Raw genomic sequence first — 18328 nt, 5'->3', positions numbered from 1 at the left:
AAGTTTTACTAGAACATGGTACTATAATAGTTGTTTCCATAATTTTAATAATGAATGCTGATCACAGTATAACCATGAAGGAAAGGATTTCGACTGGCTTTCCTTTTCTAACTATAGAGATCAAACGGAAAGGAAAGCTGAATTATTTGCAGTCAGTAGTGATCCAACACAAATTGTTCACTACCTTGTCCCTGTCACAGAGAAATTATTTGGGATACAATATCAAAATTATTTATTGTGTATTGTATTTTATACAATACCAAAATTCTATCAAACACAAATAAACAACAAGTAGAAAATGTTTAGACTGAAATCTAAAACCCAAAGAGGGGGTGTCCTCTGTATCTGGTAGCTAGCCTTGGCTTTTGGATAGGAGGTTTAATAATTACTGTTTCCCAAATCTTGGGAAGTTTGATACATTCATATTTATTTAAATTTTTTTTAATGCACTAACAATTCTGAAAAAAAACCTTTCAAGTTTGTGTTTGCTGTGGTGAAGCATAGTAGTTTTCTTCCCATTTCATTTCCATGCAAGGTGTCCAAGGCGTGATCAGCTAAACCTGACTGACTGTAGTTATGGCAGCAGATATATTTCTTATGTTCTTTGAGATCTCTTGCCTACACACAGCACTAATCTGATTATAGGTCTTGTGACCTTTTGTGTGTGTGTGTGTGTGTGTGTGTGTGTGTGTGGATCAGATATAAAAAAAGCCAGATGTTGGTAGATCTTCCAGTTTGTCCATAATACAAAAAGTTGCAAGAACAAGGAACCTTGTATATACCTGGAACAGAGAAGGAAAGGAGTCAATCCTGAGGAAAGAAGCCAGTTTCGTATCAAGTTTGACAGTAGTGCAGAGATTATATTTTTTTAAAGTTCTGGCTATTTTTTTTATGAGGCATCCTGGATACATGGAATAGTAAAAGCATTACTATAATCTAAATGTTAGGAGGAATGCGAGTGAGAGGAAAAATTATTTTGTTAATCTTTTTGGCCCTGTAGCCATTTGATAGGAAGGTATGGCAAATAAATGCCATACCTTTGGCCTCATTGGCTAATCTCCTCTCATAATATGATTTCGCCTTCCTTAACATGCTGGTAACCTTTCTTGCATAAGTCTTGTACTACTCATGACCTTTCTCTTTATATACCCTTTACAACTTTTTTTTTTGATAGCTCCTACTTCTTAATGATCCATAATGAGCCATTGTTATGAATCTAAATTTTCAGATTTAAGTTTAATCCAGACATGTCTAAGATCATCACAGATAACAGACACTTACATGGAAAATAAGTTGACGTTAAGAACAACAAAACTGGAACCAAATGACATCTTTAGTTCATAGGAAACAGTCACAAAAAAGTAGTTAAATCATATTTGCCTTATTCTGATATATATGACAATGTTATTTAAGATGGTTGGCTTAACTGTGAGTCAGCAGGAACTATTTGAGGAAATAATAACCTTGATGTCAATAAGGTGATAGGATTTGATGACATATCACCATGCATCTTAAGGGAGTTGGCAGTAGCATTGGCATGCCTGTTTAATAAGTTTTACAATAGCACAACAACAAAGGTGGTGATAAGGCTGTGGCTGTAAATTATTGACCAATCTGTGTATATAGAGTTATGGTGAAGGTACTGAAGAAATTGGTCAGAACTAGGATATAGAAATGGGGTGATAACAGCAGCATTCTCCGTGGTTATCAGCATGAGTTTGTTAAAGGGAGATCATGTTTTACTAACTTACTTATGTACTATAGCAAGGTGACAAATGTCTTGGACAAGGGAGATACATATACAGTGGTATACTTAGAGTTTGCAAAAGCTTTTGATAGACTGCCACATGACAAGCTGTTAAATAAATTAAAACATACGGAATTGGATGACAGACTTCTGAGTTGGATCAGTGACTGACTGTCAGATAGGTATCCGAAAACTGTATTGGAGGATGCAGTATCCCTTAAGAGGAAGGTCACTAGTGGTGTGCTGCAGGGGTCAGTTTTAGGACCATTGTTGTTCAATTTGTATATTAATGATATTGGGATGGATTTAACTGGTGATATGTAGCTGTTTGCAGATGCAAAATTGGGGAGAGCAATGCAGAGTCAAGCAGATGTTATGGGCTTGCAGGAGGACTTGAATAGATTGCATGAAATGGGCAGGTAAGTAGAACTGACAGTTTAATGTTGTAAAGTGTAAGGTTTTGAAATTTGGTAAGCAACAATGGATGCAAAGTATACACTTGGTGGAGAAACTTCAAAGGAGGTAGAGGATATGAAAGATCTGGGATTGGTGGTAAACAAGGATATGAAATTCATGGGCCACATTGCACAAATTGTGAAGATGTCACATTGGATAATGGCAATGATGCGTAGGACCCTACATGCAGAAATAAAGAAGTTATGATGCCATTGTATAAGGCCTTGATCAGGCCTGATATGGATTATTGTGCACAGATTTGTTCAGTGTATTTTCATTGTGACAAGGATATGTTAGAAAGAGTCCAGAGAAGATTCACCAAGTTGGTCAGTGATCTTGGAAAATTTGGAGTATAAGGACAGATTGAGAGAACGTAAATTGCAAAACCTCATGAATAGGAAGAGGAGGGTTATGACTGAGATATATAAGCTAGTCAGGGGTTGTTATCAGGTTGACATGGAAGAGCTTTTTCATAGGAGGGGAGGGGAGGGTAAGACAAGTGGCCATCCCTGGAAACCATATGAGGAGAGTTAGCAGAGGAGTGAGGAGTAGGTTCTTTACATGGAGAGTGGTTGGTTAATGGAATGCATTGCCTGAATATGTTGTGAATATAAACACAATGAATCAGTTTAAGGCATGGTCGAATGAGCTTTGCATGCAATAGCGTGTACTTCCCACATGGAGGTCAGATGTTAATAATAATAATAATAATAATAATAATAATAATAATAATAATGAGAATGTAACACTTAAATTATCATTTTTAATTTGTTTTAGCTTCTTTAAAGTTTAACTACATTTTTCCGAATATGAATAGTAGAAACTTTTTCTTCTGTATTAAAAAAATTCATTGTGTTAAACCTTTCAAAATTTTTTAAAATATCAAAAAATCTGAAAAGTAAAAATGTTTTTATCAGATTAGAAGTCATTCAACTGTATCTTCCTAATATTCCTTCGGTTCTTATAATTGTGAAATCTAACATGCAAATCTATGTGCAGCCTAATGAAATCTCATTTAAATAACGTGAGACATTCCAATGAGACAAGGTTTTCTACTCAGATTGATATTGTTGCAAAGGATAATAATTGCCAGTTCTGTGTGCAAGTGCCAGATTAGGCATTTTTGCAAGTTATGCATTACTTTTTATAAGACTATTTGCAATAAACTGTTGAAACTTATGAATTTGAAGGTGATGGTGGACATGGAGTTGACTTTCAGAATGAGTTGAGATAAGGAAGTTACTGTCCCTCTTTATAAGGTTTTGTTACAACATATATGAACTACTGTGCTCAGATTTGATTTTCTAAGTTTCTTGGAGATGAAGTGTGATGTGAGGATTCTAAAGCAGGTGATGAAGGTGATGGCTCTGTGAAGTGCTTATGAGAATATTTTGAAGCTTACTAGTTATAATAGCCTTACTAGTTATAATAGAAGTTTAAAAGGAGAGAAGCCAAAGTAATTTTTAAATATATAGCAGGAAGAGAGAGAGAGAGAACGAGAAGTCATTCCTGAAAATTGAATAAGAGTATATGGCTAGCTGAAGATTTAGTTTTCTAGATTAGATTTAGAAGAGGAGTGCATTGTCAATGTAAATGAGTTTAATGAAAGGCATGATTTTGCAAATAATGTGAAGAATAATAATAATAATTATTATTATTAATTGACACCTCCAGGGAGTCCAAGACTCATCGAGGGAGAGCACCTGCTCTACAACTCTGTCTCCACTACTCAATCCACCAACTGACCACAACTACACCAACGCCATCCACTGCCAACCACCATCACCACTAGTGTGTGTGTGTGTATATATATATATATATATATATATATATATATATATATATATATATATATATATAATGGTTAATAATGGTTAACATTATTCATAAAATGGTCAATAAATCATATTTTTTTAACATGAGAGGTTGTAAAACCTGCAGCACATCAGTACCGTGTGTATGTGTTGACACAAACATAAATATATACTGTGATCATATGATCCTTTCTTCTCCTATTTACTACTCAGTAATTTATATCGCTCAACCTATCTATCCTTACAATCCAAATTCTGCAGCCTTAAAATTACCTCAGTTGCTAGCCTCTTACTTTCTTGACTCTTCCACACATTCCTATCATTTCTGTCCAATAGGGCTGAAGTTCTCAAGGGAAGCCAAAGTAAGCAACAACAGTATTCCCAAGCTGGTTGGAAATGGTTGAATGATACAAATTGCAGTGTGTCTTCAGAAGAAGTGACCACTTATATAATCTCCCCTTCATTTTTGGTCAATTGGACTGAATTTCTCAGGACACAAAGTAATTTATATTTATCTTCTAAATTTGGTTGATACTGATCGAATAATGCAACCTGTACTAAAGTCTGCAGGGATGATTGAATGGAAAAAAATAAAAGTTGATGCTTTTTTGACATTTTTTGCAATTTTCCAAGTTTTTCTATCATATCACCAATAGGATTTAATACTACAAATTTTGCAGGCTGTGTCATGCTGAATATCTCTGTTGAATAAAAGTGGCCTGTCAGGAAGAATTATTGTAATAACAATAGTCAGTGATTCTGCAGTACTTTGCTTATGGAATCACTACCTTGACTGACTTTTGACAGAGGATAATTGATACCAATTCTATATTGGTAGTACTGCAAGAAGTTGAGGAGGCAAGGAATTAGTTGATAAGAAAATGAACTTCACTGGATGAATACATTACAAATTGTAAATGAAGGTAACACAAAAGATTGTTCTACTGGTGAGGAAGACACCAATGAGAAAAGATAAGTATATAAAGCCATTGTAAAGCCTCAATCAGACACTTCTGAGTTACTTATGGACAGCAGATTTGGTCACCTGATATCATGAAGATGAGTGAAATCTGAAGAGAGTTTGGAGGTAAGTTGCAAAGGTAATATAAGAAATATGGAATGCCTATTATTATTATCACACCGCTATAGAGTCTAGACTCATCATGAGATGTTCCATAGCAACACATATAGCTGCACATGAACTGAAACACTTAAAACTCATTTTCATAATTTCTGCAGTCACTATGCTTTCCGACAATTTATTCCATTCATTAACCACTCTCCATGGAAAAAACCTGCTCCTCATTCTCCTGCTCATATCCTGTTTACACAGTTCTAGTTTATACAGCACTTGGGTAAAGGTGGCAAAACAAGGGATCATCCCTAGAAATTGCATAAGAGTGTTTTTAGTAAAGGCCAAAGGACTAGATTTTTTACTTAGAGAGTAGTAAATGAATGAGTGGAAAAGATTGCTTGAGTCTATTGAGAGTGCACTGTTGTTGTTGTTATTCTTGCAGTGTGTTTAAGGAGAGGTACAGCAGATATTGTGTGGATAATTTGGGTCTCCTGTGATGAGTCTTTGGATTCAGTGGCAGTTCCATTGTAATAATAATAATAATACGGGGGGGTGGCAGAAAAGTTCAGATAAACACCTAGAACAAAAACGATATTAAAGCAATTGATATAACCACAAGAAAGAACATATCTTAAAATCCTTTAATCCCCATGTTTCACCAAACACCAAATTGTAATAATTTGTTATGTTTCTTTTAGGATATATAAAAAGACATGTCGGAGGTTTTTAAGAAATTTGAAGACACAGAGGTGTGGACCATCATCAAGCTTTTTTGTGCTGTAAGAAAAGTCTGCAACTGAGATTCACCAAACTTTGTGTCAGACTTCAGAGGGACTGTGCCCTAGCATATCCAACAGTTGCCATCCTGGGACATTGGATGTCCCCAGGTCAGGAACACCTGTCACAGCAATCACACTTGAAAACATCGATGCAGTGCATGCCATGATCCCTTATGATAAACGAATACCAGCCAAAAACATTGCAAAGACTCTAGGGATATTCAAGGAATGAGTTGGAGTCATTATTCACCAACATCTGGACATGCAAAAGCTCTCAGCAAAGTGGGTCCTCAAATGTTTGAATGTTGACCAAAAAGAGAGAATGTGTGCTCTCATCTTAGGGATTTTGGGTCATTTTGAGAAATCAGGTGCAAATTTTTTGGTTCATATTGTGACTGTTGAGGAAACATGGCTTCATCACTATGATCTAAAGACCAAACAACAGTCAATGGAGGGAGACAGAAAGGTTATCCACAGCCAAAAAAGTTCTGAACCCAAAAGTCAGTAGGGAAGGTTCTTGCCATTGTCTTTTGGGATATGGATGTGTAATACTTACCAAGTACTCAAAAAATGTGAAACTGTTACAGTAGCAGTTTATTCAACAGCTGTGAAGGTATTGAAGGAGGTACTGAAGGAAAAATGCTGCAGGAAACTGAACAGAGGCGTGTTGCTTTTGCAGGACAATGCACCTGCTCACACTGCTCATGAAACCCCAGACAATACAAAACTTGGGCTTTCAATGTCTGCCTCACCCGCCCTATTTGCCAGACCTGGCTCCATCTGACTATTTCCTATTCCCAAATTTAAAGAAACATTTGAACAAAATTTATCACAGATGATGACATCATATCTGCAGCTAAGGACTGATTTGCGCAACAAGGGAAAGATTTTTTTTCTCAGAGGATTGCAAATGATGCAGTGTTGTAACAAGTGTATAACATTTTGTGGGGAATATGTAAAGTAATATTTCAGTTACATGGTTCTATCTCAATTCCTTCATGGTGATTATCACAACTTTTCAACACAATCTCGTACTCCTCCCAATTACATATTTGGATTGGGAAAAGTACTATGGTGTATTAGTATGGTATGCATGACAGTTCTTGATATTGTGGCAATCCCGACTCAAACAGGCTATAAATAAGTAAATAAATTACAATTTTCTTACTCAATTATGTCATAAAACATACTTCTCACTCGATTCCTTTCCACATGTACACTTCTTTTCAGTGTCTTGTGCTTCATGTCTGTGACCATTTATTTGCTTCTGTTGGCAGAATCCTTCATCATTGAATAAACAAAGACCAGCACCTTTTTTAACAATTAAATTGAGCTCTTTTGATGATTTTATCATTGAAACAGCCTGTAATTAAAAAAAGTTAATAATATAAGTATGTATGTATATGTGTACACACTCACTGACACATGCTATCATAATTTAAAGTTATGCATATTTCTGTTTTATTCAAAAATGCTTAATTTTAGCTTAGTTCCCTATATTCATAATAAAAACTTTCTGGTTTCTGTGGATGGGGGAACAACGAACAACTGAACAATGAATCCAGTATAAATTTCACATGGAGACTATTTGTTGACCAATTATTTTTTATTGATTTTAAAACTTTACTAGTTTCGTGTACATTATATTACACTTTATCAGGAGAGTGAAACAGAAAAATACCATTACTGAATTAAACAACAAGCAAATTACATAGAAACGGTAAACAGTAGCACAACAGACCATTTAGTAAAGATTGACATGTATTATGTATTATAATAGCTAGCAATGTGATAAGATGAGGATCTGGGATCTGTCTGAGTAGGATTTTTGATGAAAGATGATACCAAACCTGATTATTATTATTATTATTATTATTATTATTATTATTCAGGCCTCCAAGGAGTCAAAAGACTCATCGAGGGAGGTCCTTCCTAAGACATAAAGTCTGTCAAGACTCATCGAGGGGAGGTTCCCCCCTGAGAAACACAAAGTCTATCATACCACTCTTTAAACTCACTGACCGTTCTCGCTCCCACCACTCCATCAGGCAATGCATTCCACAGCTCAACCACCCTCCACACAAAGAAACCACTCCTTACCCTCTTGCTCACAGTTTCCTTTCGTAACTTCCAGGGTTGGCCTCTTGTCATCACTCCTTCCCGCTGTTCAACCAAGCGAAAGAACTCCCCAGTGTCAACCCTGTAACCACCTCTCAACAGTTTAAAAGTCTCAATCATATCACCTCTCCTTCTTCTATCCACCAAACTCTGCAGTCCACATTCTCTCAGCCGATCCTCATAACTATCCTTGTACAGTCCTGAAACCATCTTTGTCATCCGTCTTTGTATCCTTTCCACAGTTAATTTATCCCCTTCAAATCCTGGGGACCAAATCTGAGAACAATAGTCCAAGTGTGGTCTGATCAGAGACTTATACAATGGAATGATAACCCTCTTATCTCTGCAAGTCAGTGTCCTTCTCATAATAGCAGCAATCCTCTGTGTTACCTTCACCACCTTTGCAATATGTCCCCTAAACTTCAGGTTTCTATCAATCATCAACCCCAGATCTCTTGTCTTCCCTACTTCCTCCAGTATAACTCCTCCCATAGAGTATGCAGCATCCCATCGATGTTTCCCAAACCTCAAGACCTTACATTTTGCTGCATTAAACTGACACCCCCATTCATTTGCCCATCTATCTAGCTTATTTAAATCCTCTTGCAGGGCTACCACATCTGCACTATTACTAATAATCCTTCCCAGCTTCGCATCATCCGCAAACAACTGAATATCCCCCTGCAATCCACTGGCTATGTCATTGATATAAAGGTTAAACAATATAGGTCCTAGTACTGAGCCCTGTGGGACCCCACTTGTAACCCTCTGCCTCCTGGAAACTGCTCCACCATACACAACTCTCTGATACCTATCAGACAGCCAATCCTGAATCCAGTTGACCAATCTGACATCCAGACCCATGTGCTGCAACTTAAATATCAGCTTATCATGTGGCACCCTGTCAAATGCCTTCGGCAAGTCTAAGAAAATTGCAGTATATGCCTTTCCCTCATCTAATGTTCTTGTAACTTTATATAGGAATCATACCTTGTTTCTGTTGCACTGATGAGGAATTTTTATAATTTCTGATGCCTCTTTGAATGCTCCAGTGAAGAAATTATACTCAATATAGGCCACTTGGGACAAAGTACTTAATGTTTTGTCTGCATTCTATGTGCTGATAGCCCTAATTTGTTTACTTTTATTCTCTACATCCTCAAAATGCCTTTCTCTCCTGACTGGACTGATCCATCAGTCCCACAAATTTCACATGTGGTCTCCTTTGATCTCCTAAAACTCTCCATTCACCAACTCAAAAACTGGGAGTACACAAGATCCTGCATCAGGTTTGGTCATCTTTCATAAAAAACTTACATATCTCGGAAGCTCTTTTCATCACATTGCTAGCCATCATAATACAACATGAGCTGCATACTAATGTTAATGTTAATTTTTTTCAAATATTCTGTGTTAATGTTTCTTAATTTGCTTGTTATATAACTTCATAGTGGATTTTTATTTCACTCTTCTGATGAAGTGTACCATAATGTATGTGAAATTAGTAGAGGTTTAAACTCAGTTAAAAATAATTGGCCAACAGTATCCATGTGGAATTTAAACTGAACTCAATATTTAAGATATCACTCTTTTTAGGTGCTATTTAATATTCATTAAAAGTATCACATAAGTCTAAGGATGAGATAATAAATTAGAATTGCTATCGAAATTAAAAGTATCCACATACATTAATAAAAACATTCAGGTTTTTTCTTTCAAACTGTGTAGAACTCTTAAAACTGTAAAGTTCAAACCATCTTAAAATGACAAGCATTGTTTATATTTTTGAGAGAATCATTTTTTTTTACAAACTTTTATAAAAGAGTTCATTTTGGAAATAAATTTTCAAAACTGAAGAAATAGAGTTGAACTAGTAAGTAACTAGGATCTGTTATATCGCAATAAACAGAAACTGCAGAGAAGCTAGAGGTGCAAGAGATTTCACAGCACTTTTAGTCAATAATGTATTTTGATTTGATGGCTCAGTTCGAATCTCAAAACAAGCAGAATAATCTCAAAGGAATGGAAAGAAAACAATATCATTTATTGTAAGGATTGTGACAAACAGTAGCAGCAAATTCAACTAGTATCTTTGGAGTGGCAATCTGAGTCTTGGAAGAACTGATCACAGATCAAATAGAGAATCAATACTCTGCAAGAAATAGCATGACATTATTCATATAATGCCATGCTATAACAGGGAAGGTTATTGTATAAACTGAAACAGTTGGGAATTGAAAATAAATTAGTCAAATGGACAAGAGAGTGGCTGACCAACAGCAGTGTATGGAGAAGTAGTCTAAGAGACTAAGGGTACCTTGTGGTTACTTCATGACTAAGACCATGACTTCAATTTGTATATATGACATTGAAGAGACTTGAATAAAGATATCTAATTTTTTTGCCAATGATGTTAAGTTAGGTGAGCAATCAAGAACAATTCTAATGGCATTCTTCAGATGAAGCTAAATGGTCTAGTGCTATGAGCAAATGATAATGGATGTCAACTCAGTGCTGCCAAAAATGCTTTGCATTTAAATTAAAAAGTGATATATTCATTAAACATCTTATGATATTAAATGAAATATATTATGCTTACTGAACCTTGCATGAGGAGTGAACTTTAACATGAATATAACATATTTTGTCTTTGATACCTTTCTTTGTGCCACCCACAATTAAAAATTTCAATATGCAGTGTCATTAATATCACATGTTCCTACCTGCTACTTAAAAAACTGAAACAGCTATCTCTGGTAACAGGACTTTTATTATAGTATCATGAAAGTTGCAAACAGTCAGAACTGCAAGGACGCAAAGCCACTTCCAATGTTTTACTTTATATTTGAGGAAGTTAATGCGGATTTTACCTAAACATGAATATATAATACTGGATATATAGTATATATCCTTATAAGAACCTTCCATCTTCCCCTAACCCATATATTTGTTATCTATAACTGTATAGAGAAAGAGGGGTGTATGGTGGAGAGAGAGAGAGAGAGAGAGAGAGAGAGAGAGAGAATTTAACATCTATAGTTAGTATAATGACCTACACATTATTAAATGTGTAGAGTTCATCAGTTGGTAATTAATACTCTAAGTATAATTTCATTTAAGTATTTTTTTATAATCTTGACTAGTCAGCATTTTCTAAGTTAGAATCCTGAATAGTCATAGCCATGAAGGATAAGACACTTCTTTTAATAAGAAATGCAGATATTACAGAAATAGCAATAGCACCTATATTAACCACTCAACTGCCCCAACTGTCCTTCTTGCATTCTTTGGATTAAATTAAATTACTCTACATTATACTTCTACCACAGATAAAGTAAGCTGGTGGCTACTTTTCCCTTTAGGTGTGATTTAGTTTTCTGAAGCTTTTGATTCCTTAACAAAAGTATCAGTGAATGGATTCATTAACTGATACTTTTGTTAAGGCACTATTATTAGTTACTCCATCCTCCCACTTTCGATAAAATTTGCATTTCTTATACTCATCTATCAGGTGTGTGCAAGGTGATAGAGACCTACAAGTTAGTAAGGGGTTGTTATAGGATCAATGTTGGAGAGGTTCTGCAGAAAACAGTGGGAGATCGGGGGAGAACTGGAGGTCATCCCTGTAAGCTGTATAAGGAGGGTGTGAGCAGGGAAGTGAGAAGCAGGTTTTTGCATGCAGAGTTGTGAATGATTGGAATAATGCCTTGCCTGAGAGTGTGGTGTCTGCAGAGGAATAGACCATATTGGTCTGTTCCGGTCTCATTATCCCTCCAATATCCTTTTTTAAGGTCTACCCCGCCTTCTCTTTCCAGTTGGCTTATATTTTAGTATTTGTTTAGGATATTGGGTGTTGGCCATTCGGTTTACATGTTCTATCCATTTTTTTATTATGATTGTTTAGTTTTTTCTTCTATTGATTTTGTTTTTAGTTCTTTTTAGAATGATTCATTCTTTTTTTTGGTCTAATAATGTGTATTTTGTTGTTCTTCTCATAAATTTCAGTTTACTTGTTTTTATTCTTTGTTTATTGCCCAAATTTCATTGCCATATAATAATGTGGGCACTGCTAAAGTATTGTATATTTTCAAGCGTGTTTCTTTTTGTACTATATTTGGATTGAGTGTTCTATTTATCAGGCCTACAATCCTTAAAAATTTTGAAGTTTTTAATTTTATATCTTTTTCTCCATATGATATTTCACATCCAAGATAATTGAAAGTATTTATCTGATGATGAGCTGTGTGTATGATAAAAGGACCTCTTAGGGTAATAATAATAATTACTGACATATCCTCTCTCTCTCTTTCTCTACTCTTGCTTTCATACTATAAACTATTTACTCTTGGCAGTTAATATATTGAATACACTATACTGCATGAAATCCCTCATGTTAAACTTAGTGAATAAGGAAGCCTTGGTCACATTTCCTCCTATGCATTGGTACCATGTAAAATACTTTTTAAAATGATATTGTATAATGCAATTCACAAACAAATAAACATATTAAACTACAGAGTCTAAAAGTAAATAATATACTACCAATCATAATTACTAAAATTACTAATATTTATTAAATTAATATTATCTGTATTAAAAAATTAGTAAAAAGATTTATCTGTAAGCCACATGCAGCACTACAACTCCCAGAAAATGGAAAGAAATTTTTCAGTATGTGACAAATAAAGAGAAAACTATTGATCACCCATGGATGGTGTTAGTAAAGAAGGTGTGCAACTAGATTTTTTGCTTGGAGAGTGAATGAGTAGAATGCATTGCCAGAAATAGTTGTGGATGCCTGAAAGTGAATGAGTTTAAGGAGAGGCATGCTAGGTATTGTGTGTACATGTATAAAGGTTAGTGTGGTTCTCCCTTGATGAGTCTTTTGATACCATGGAGACACCTGAATAATAATAATATTTACACAATAAAGCATGCATACATGCGCGCACACACGCATGCATGCATGCACGCACACAACATATGCTACATATACAGCTATAGCAAGCTTCTAATGTGTATAGCTGTATGTTGTTATTATTATTATTATTATTATTACACCCTCCATGGAGTCAACAGACTCATCGTGGGAGGTTCATTCAACTGACAACATATTTATCATATAGAATCTTAAGTCCTTAACACTCCTTGCATTAACAACATATTCTGATAATGCATTCTATTCATTGACGATTCTCCATGTAAAAAATCTGCTCCTCACACCCTTCTTCATCACACTTTTACATAACTTCCAGGAATGACCTCTGGTTCTTCCCCTCTACTCTTTTTATAATCCCCTCTGCATTAATCTGATAAAATCCTCTCACTAACTTAAACATCTTTAATCATATCACCTCTCTTCCTCCTATCCACCAAAGTCTGCAATCAACATCTCTTTAAAATCTCTCCATAGCCAGCATTCCAAATTCCTGATATTGTCTTAGTCACTTATCTCTGGACTCTCTCCAGTGTCTCCATATCACATTGAAAACCAGGTGACCAGATCTGAGCACAATAGTCCAAATGTGGCCTGACCAGTGCCTTATACAGTGGCACAACCACTCCCTTATCCTTGCATGTTAGAGTACTTCTTATCATAGCAGCACTATAATGTGCAACCTTTGCAACACTAGCAATATGCCCTCTTTGGGAGTGATAGTTTACTGTCAACTATCGCTCCCAAATCTCTAATCTCATCCACTTTCTGCAGTATGGCACCATTGATATAGTACACAGCCTTATATTTCTGCACTCCAAAATGCAACACCTTGCACGTATTGATATTTATCTACAACCCCACTCTTTTGTCCAAGTAAAAAGTCTATTCAAATCTTCCTGAAGGGATTCAGCATCAGCACTTCTACTACTTATAATTCTTCCCAACTTTGCATCATCAGAAAATAACTGAAGATCCCCAGTCCATCTGCAAGATATATCATTTACAAACAAGTTAAACAGCTGGGGGGAGGGCAAGAACAGAACTCTGGGGAATGCCATGTTACCCTTATTTTTTGAGACACTGCTCCATCACACACAACCTGTTCAATAATCTGACCAGTAAATTGATTTGCCAATGTGATTGAATAACTGAAGGATTACTTTATTTTGAATTAATTTATTCATCATTAATACAAGAAAATTATCTCTAAGATTTTTGGCAAGTTTTTAAAAGTATCAAGAAGCAACACAATTGAAAAATTATATCTTTCAACAAGCACACACAATTGAAAAATCTATCAAATATAGAATAGTGTTGAAATAAATCTACTGCATAAAAACAGTTACCTCGACTAGTTTTATGATGAGAAAGCTGTGTCCATTCAGTTCAAGAATTTGATCACCAACGTCAAGACCTGCTTTCTCTGCCAACCCACCCTTCTTGACTGTACACATGTAAATTCCAGGAATTTCTGGAGGACCTTTGGCAATGCTAAATGAATAAAAATATACATGTACAATTTAAGACAGAAATAAATGTACACATCATTAGCATAATTAGTGATACAGTTTGCTCCCTGTAAGCAAAAATAAGTATTTCAAGATCAGAGGTTATTTTTTATAAGAAGTTATTCTATTCTAGATAAAGCATAGCACTTCACAACCTAAATTATTTTAACAGATGTAGACTATAATATATTATATTACATTTATAATACAAAATACAGTTATAATGACTATTTGTATTATAAATGTAGTGAGGAACCTGAAAAGCATTTGGGTATCTACAGTCCAAAATGGGAACATTTTAATTAAATTAAATTAAATTAAATATTAAAAAATGGAAAGGAAACGAGAAAGGGAAATTAAACATTTCAATTGAGATATGTAAATCACCAAAAGCATGTGAACAAATCACATTCTAAGTGTCTACACTCCACAGTATCACCTAATAGTTCTCCTTGTGACAGCATACACATACTAAGAATGAAGAGCATGTGTGTACCTTAGCTATACTGCTTATTAACTTATTAACAATGTTGGTGCAGTGGGATTCATAGTTGGACCAAAACAAACCAAAAATATCTATCTTTCAACATTTTCCAAGAAAGACTAGGAAAACCAATTGTTGAAGTGGGAAAAATAGAAACATTAAAAATAGTCTTCTGTGTACAACTTCCATAGCTAATAATGAAACAATAAAAAATTTCTACAAGCAAATAAAAGACAGCTTAAAAGATATAAGCATGTATGTAATAATATGTGGGGATTTCAATGCCAAAATTGGTTCAAGGCCATGGAAAGAAATATGTGGGTCCATGGAGAATAGATCATAGAAATGAAAGAGGAGAGCATATGGCAGAGTTTGTTGAAGCAGAGAGACTTTATTATTATTATTATTATTATTTGAGCTAAAAAAAAGAGTCAAAGGACTCGTTATGGGAGGTCTATACTCTCTCATGCTAAAAGAACATTGAACTGAGTAGAACTAATTCAAAGTTTCCACAATCACCACACTTTCAGGTAATGCATTCCACTCACTGATTACTCTTCATGCAAAGAACTTGCTTCTTACTCCCCTGCTCACACCTTCCTTATATAGCTTCCATGGATGGCCTCTAGTTCTGCCCTTGTCACCCTCCACTCTATGAAGTTTTTGCTATCTTCTCCACATTAATCTGGTAACAACCCCTCACCAACTTATATGTCTCAGTCATGTCCCCTCTTCTTCTTCAATTAACAAGGCTCTGTAAGTTGCATTTCCTCAATCTCTCCTCATACTGAACAAACCATAGACTTGACATGAACTTATTGTTTAAGAGATACTTGTGCCATGAGAGGTTTCTTCAATTAACTTCAATTTCTTCAGCTCTTTACTAGATAAAGTTGTAAGCCTTGATGGAGACACCATAGAAAAACTTAGAAGTTATTTTGCTAGAACCTCTAGGTTTTATAACTTATCCAAGATACACAAGAAAGACATTCCTCTTTGTCCAATTGTCAATTGTACAGATTCACCTACTTATTGAATAGCCAAATTTTTAGCACACCTGAAAGCTCAGATTGACAACTCCTGTTCATTTATAAAAATGTTTGCTGATTTTCTAGATAATGTAAAAAATGTTTCCCTACAACTCGCTAATATAATGGTTAGCTTTGATATAGAATTCTCTCTCTTCACAAATATTCCTCTTGAGGATACACTGCATCTACTTTCAGAATCATTTCCACAGGATACAGTGAAACTATTCAATTTTGTTATGCACTCTGGATATTTTATTTGTCAGAATAAGGTTAACAGTCAAGTTGAAATAACTGCAATGGGAAGTCCACTCTCCCCTGTTACTTGTTCATCCTTTACTTGTTCATCCTTTACTTGTTCATACACCTTCAGTCTTAATTTTGGATCCTTCACATATGCAAAAAAAGTTGTCACATGCTATGATTGAAAATATGCATACTTGTCCTATCAATGTTAGATGTCCAAGTAAAAGTCTGTTGTTGGTGTTTCTGGAAGCAGGTATTAGTAATACCTAATCTGTTAATGTGGGCAAATTCCAACAATCTTTCGCCGTAGGAAAGTTTTCTATGCGCAGGAAAACATGCCACAGTCAAACATTGACTGTGGCCCAAACATGCCACAGTCAAACCTAATTCTCATACTCTTTCCCACTTTTGCATTAAAGTTCCCTAAGATGAAAGTACATCTCTCCTTGGTAGCAGTCCAAAACAGTCTGTAGGTTTTTGTAGAATTCTCACTCACTTCATCAGGCCTGTCTGTGTGGAGAACATAAACTACCATGATTGACGCATTGGTAGGTTGAGCCTTAAGTCTAATACAAAGTACCTTATTATTAAAGGATTATAATCAAGAAGAGCTCTTGCCTGAACTTTTCTGGGTATTATTATTATTATTATTTCGGGCAACTCCAGGGAGTCCTTAGACTCATCGAGGGAGGCCCTAAACATCATGTCCACACAACTATACGACATTTTCACAGTATCTATCATACCTTGCCTTGAACTCGCTCACCGTCATAGCACCCACAACAGACTCTGGCAGCTTATTCCACTCATTTACCACTCTAAAAGTAAAGAACCCAGTTCTAACACCCCTGCTAACCACACTCTTGCCCAGCTTCCACAGGTGTCCCTTAGTTCTCCCACCAGCAGTCCTGATCTCAAAAATATCCTCTGAATTAATCCTATAGAATCCCTTTAGCAATTTGAATGTCTCAATCATATCTACCCTTTTCCGCCTATCAACTAGTTTCTGCAACCCACAAATCTTCAACCTGTTCTCATATGGTTCATTCCATAGACCTGCTATCATCTTAGTCACTCGCCTCTGGATCCTCTCCACCTCCTCCCCATCAAGAAGGAACCGAGGTGACCAAATCTGGACACAGTAGTCGAGATGAGGTCTTATCAAGGCTCGGTACAGAGGTACAATAACTTGCTTGTCTCTGCTCGTCAAGGTATTTTTCAACAACCAAGTGAGTTGATGAGCTGATTTAGCTACTTTTGCAATGTGCCCCCTAAACTTCATCTCCCTATCCACCAACACTCCCAAGTCCTTGGCCTCATCAATCTCTTGGAGTACAGTTCCGCCAATGTGGTATACTGCTGCTAATCTTTTCACCCCAAAATGCATAACCTTACATTTTGTCACATTAAATTGACATCCATTCTCCTTATCCCAGAACTCCAATCTATCCAAGTCATCCTGCAAGATTTTGACATCTTGTAATTCACTATTGCCCTACCCAACTTTGCATCATCAGCAAACAAATGAACTGTTCCACTTAGATCCTTCCCTATATCATTAATGAACAGATTAAACAGCAGTGGTCCAAGAACAGAATCCTGCGGCACACCACTAGTCACAGGCCGTCTTTTGGACTCTACTCCTAAATAAACTACTCTTTGATATCTCTCCATCAACCACCCACCTATCCATCTCACCAACCCTATATCCATTCCCATATGTTGTAGTTTACGGATTAGAATTCCATGTGGTATCCTGCCAAACACCTTTGCCAGATCCAGCAGTATCACTGTAAACCCATTACCCTTATCCAGTTCAGCAATCACCTTGTTATAAAACTTGAGCAAGTTAATGAGGCATGATCTACCCTTCACAGAGCCATGCTGTCATATTATTATTATTATTATTAAACAAGACCTCATGGAGTCAAAGACTCATCTAGGAGGTCCTTTTATCTCACACACATCTCATCGTACTGTGTCTTAAACTCATTCAAACTCCTTGCAGACACCACACTCTCAGGCAAGGCATTCCAATCACTCACAACTCTGCACGAAAAAAACCTGCCTCTCACTCCCTTACTCACACCCTCTTTATACAGTTTCCAGGGATGACCTCTGGTTCTCCCCTGAT

The 18328-nt window shown here is 35.9% G+C and overlaps 1 protein-coding gene across 2 annotated transcripts in view; it reads right to left on the bottom strand.

The window, feature by feature from the left end:
* LOC150105817 (uncharacterized) overlaps positions 1-18328 on the bottom strand; it is a 184433-nt gene that overhangs the window by 41622 nt on the left and 124483 nt on the right. For both annotated transcript variants that reach the window (XM_090394358.1, XM_090394359.1), the window contains exons 8-9: positions 14275-14419; positions 7062-7234 (exon numbers count right to left, since the gene is read on the bottom strand). In XM_090394358.1, the coding sequence (XP_090250484.1) occupies positions 7062-7234; positions 14275-14419 (318 nt within the window). The remainder of the gene's footprint in view (positions 1-7061; positions 7235-14274; positions 14420-18328) is intronic.

The sequence above is a fragment of the Typopeltis vanoorti genome, chromosome 6 (assembly GCF_054136105.1).
Source record: "Typopeltis vanoorti isolate ZY-2024b chromosome 6, IOZ_Tvanoo_1.0, whole genome shotgun sequence".
Classification (NCBI taxonomy): Eukaryota; Metazoa; Arthropoda; class Arachnida; order Uropygi; family Thelyphonidae; genus Typopeltis; species Typopeltis vanoorti.
The sequence above is the reverse complement of the archived record's forward strand: the minus strand, read 5'-3'. Positions and strand labels throughout refer to the sequence as shown.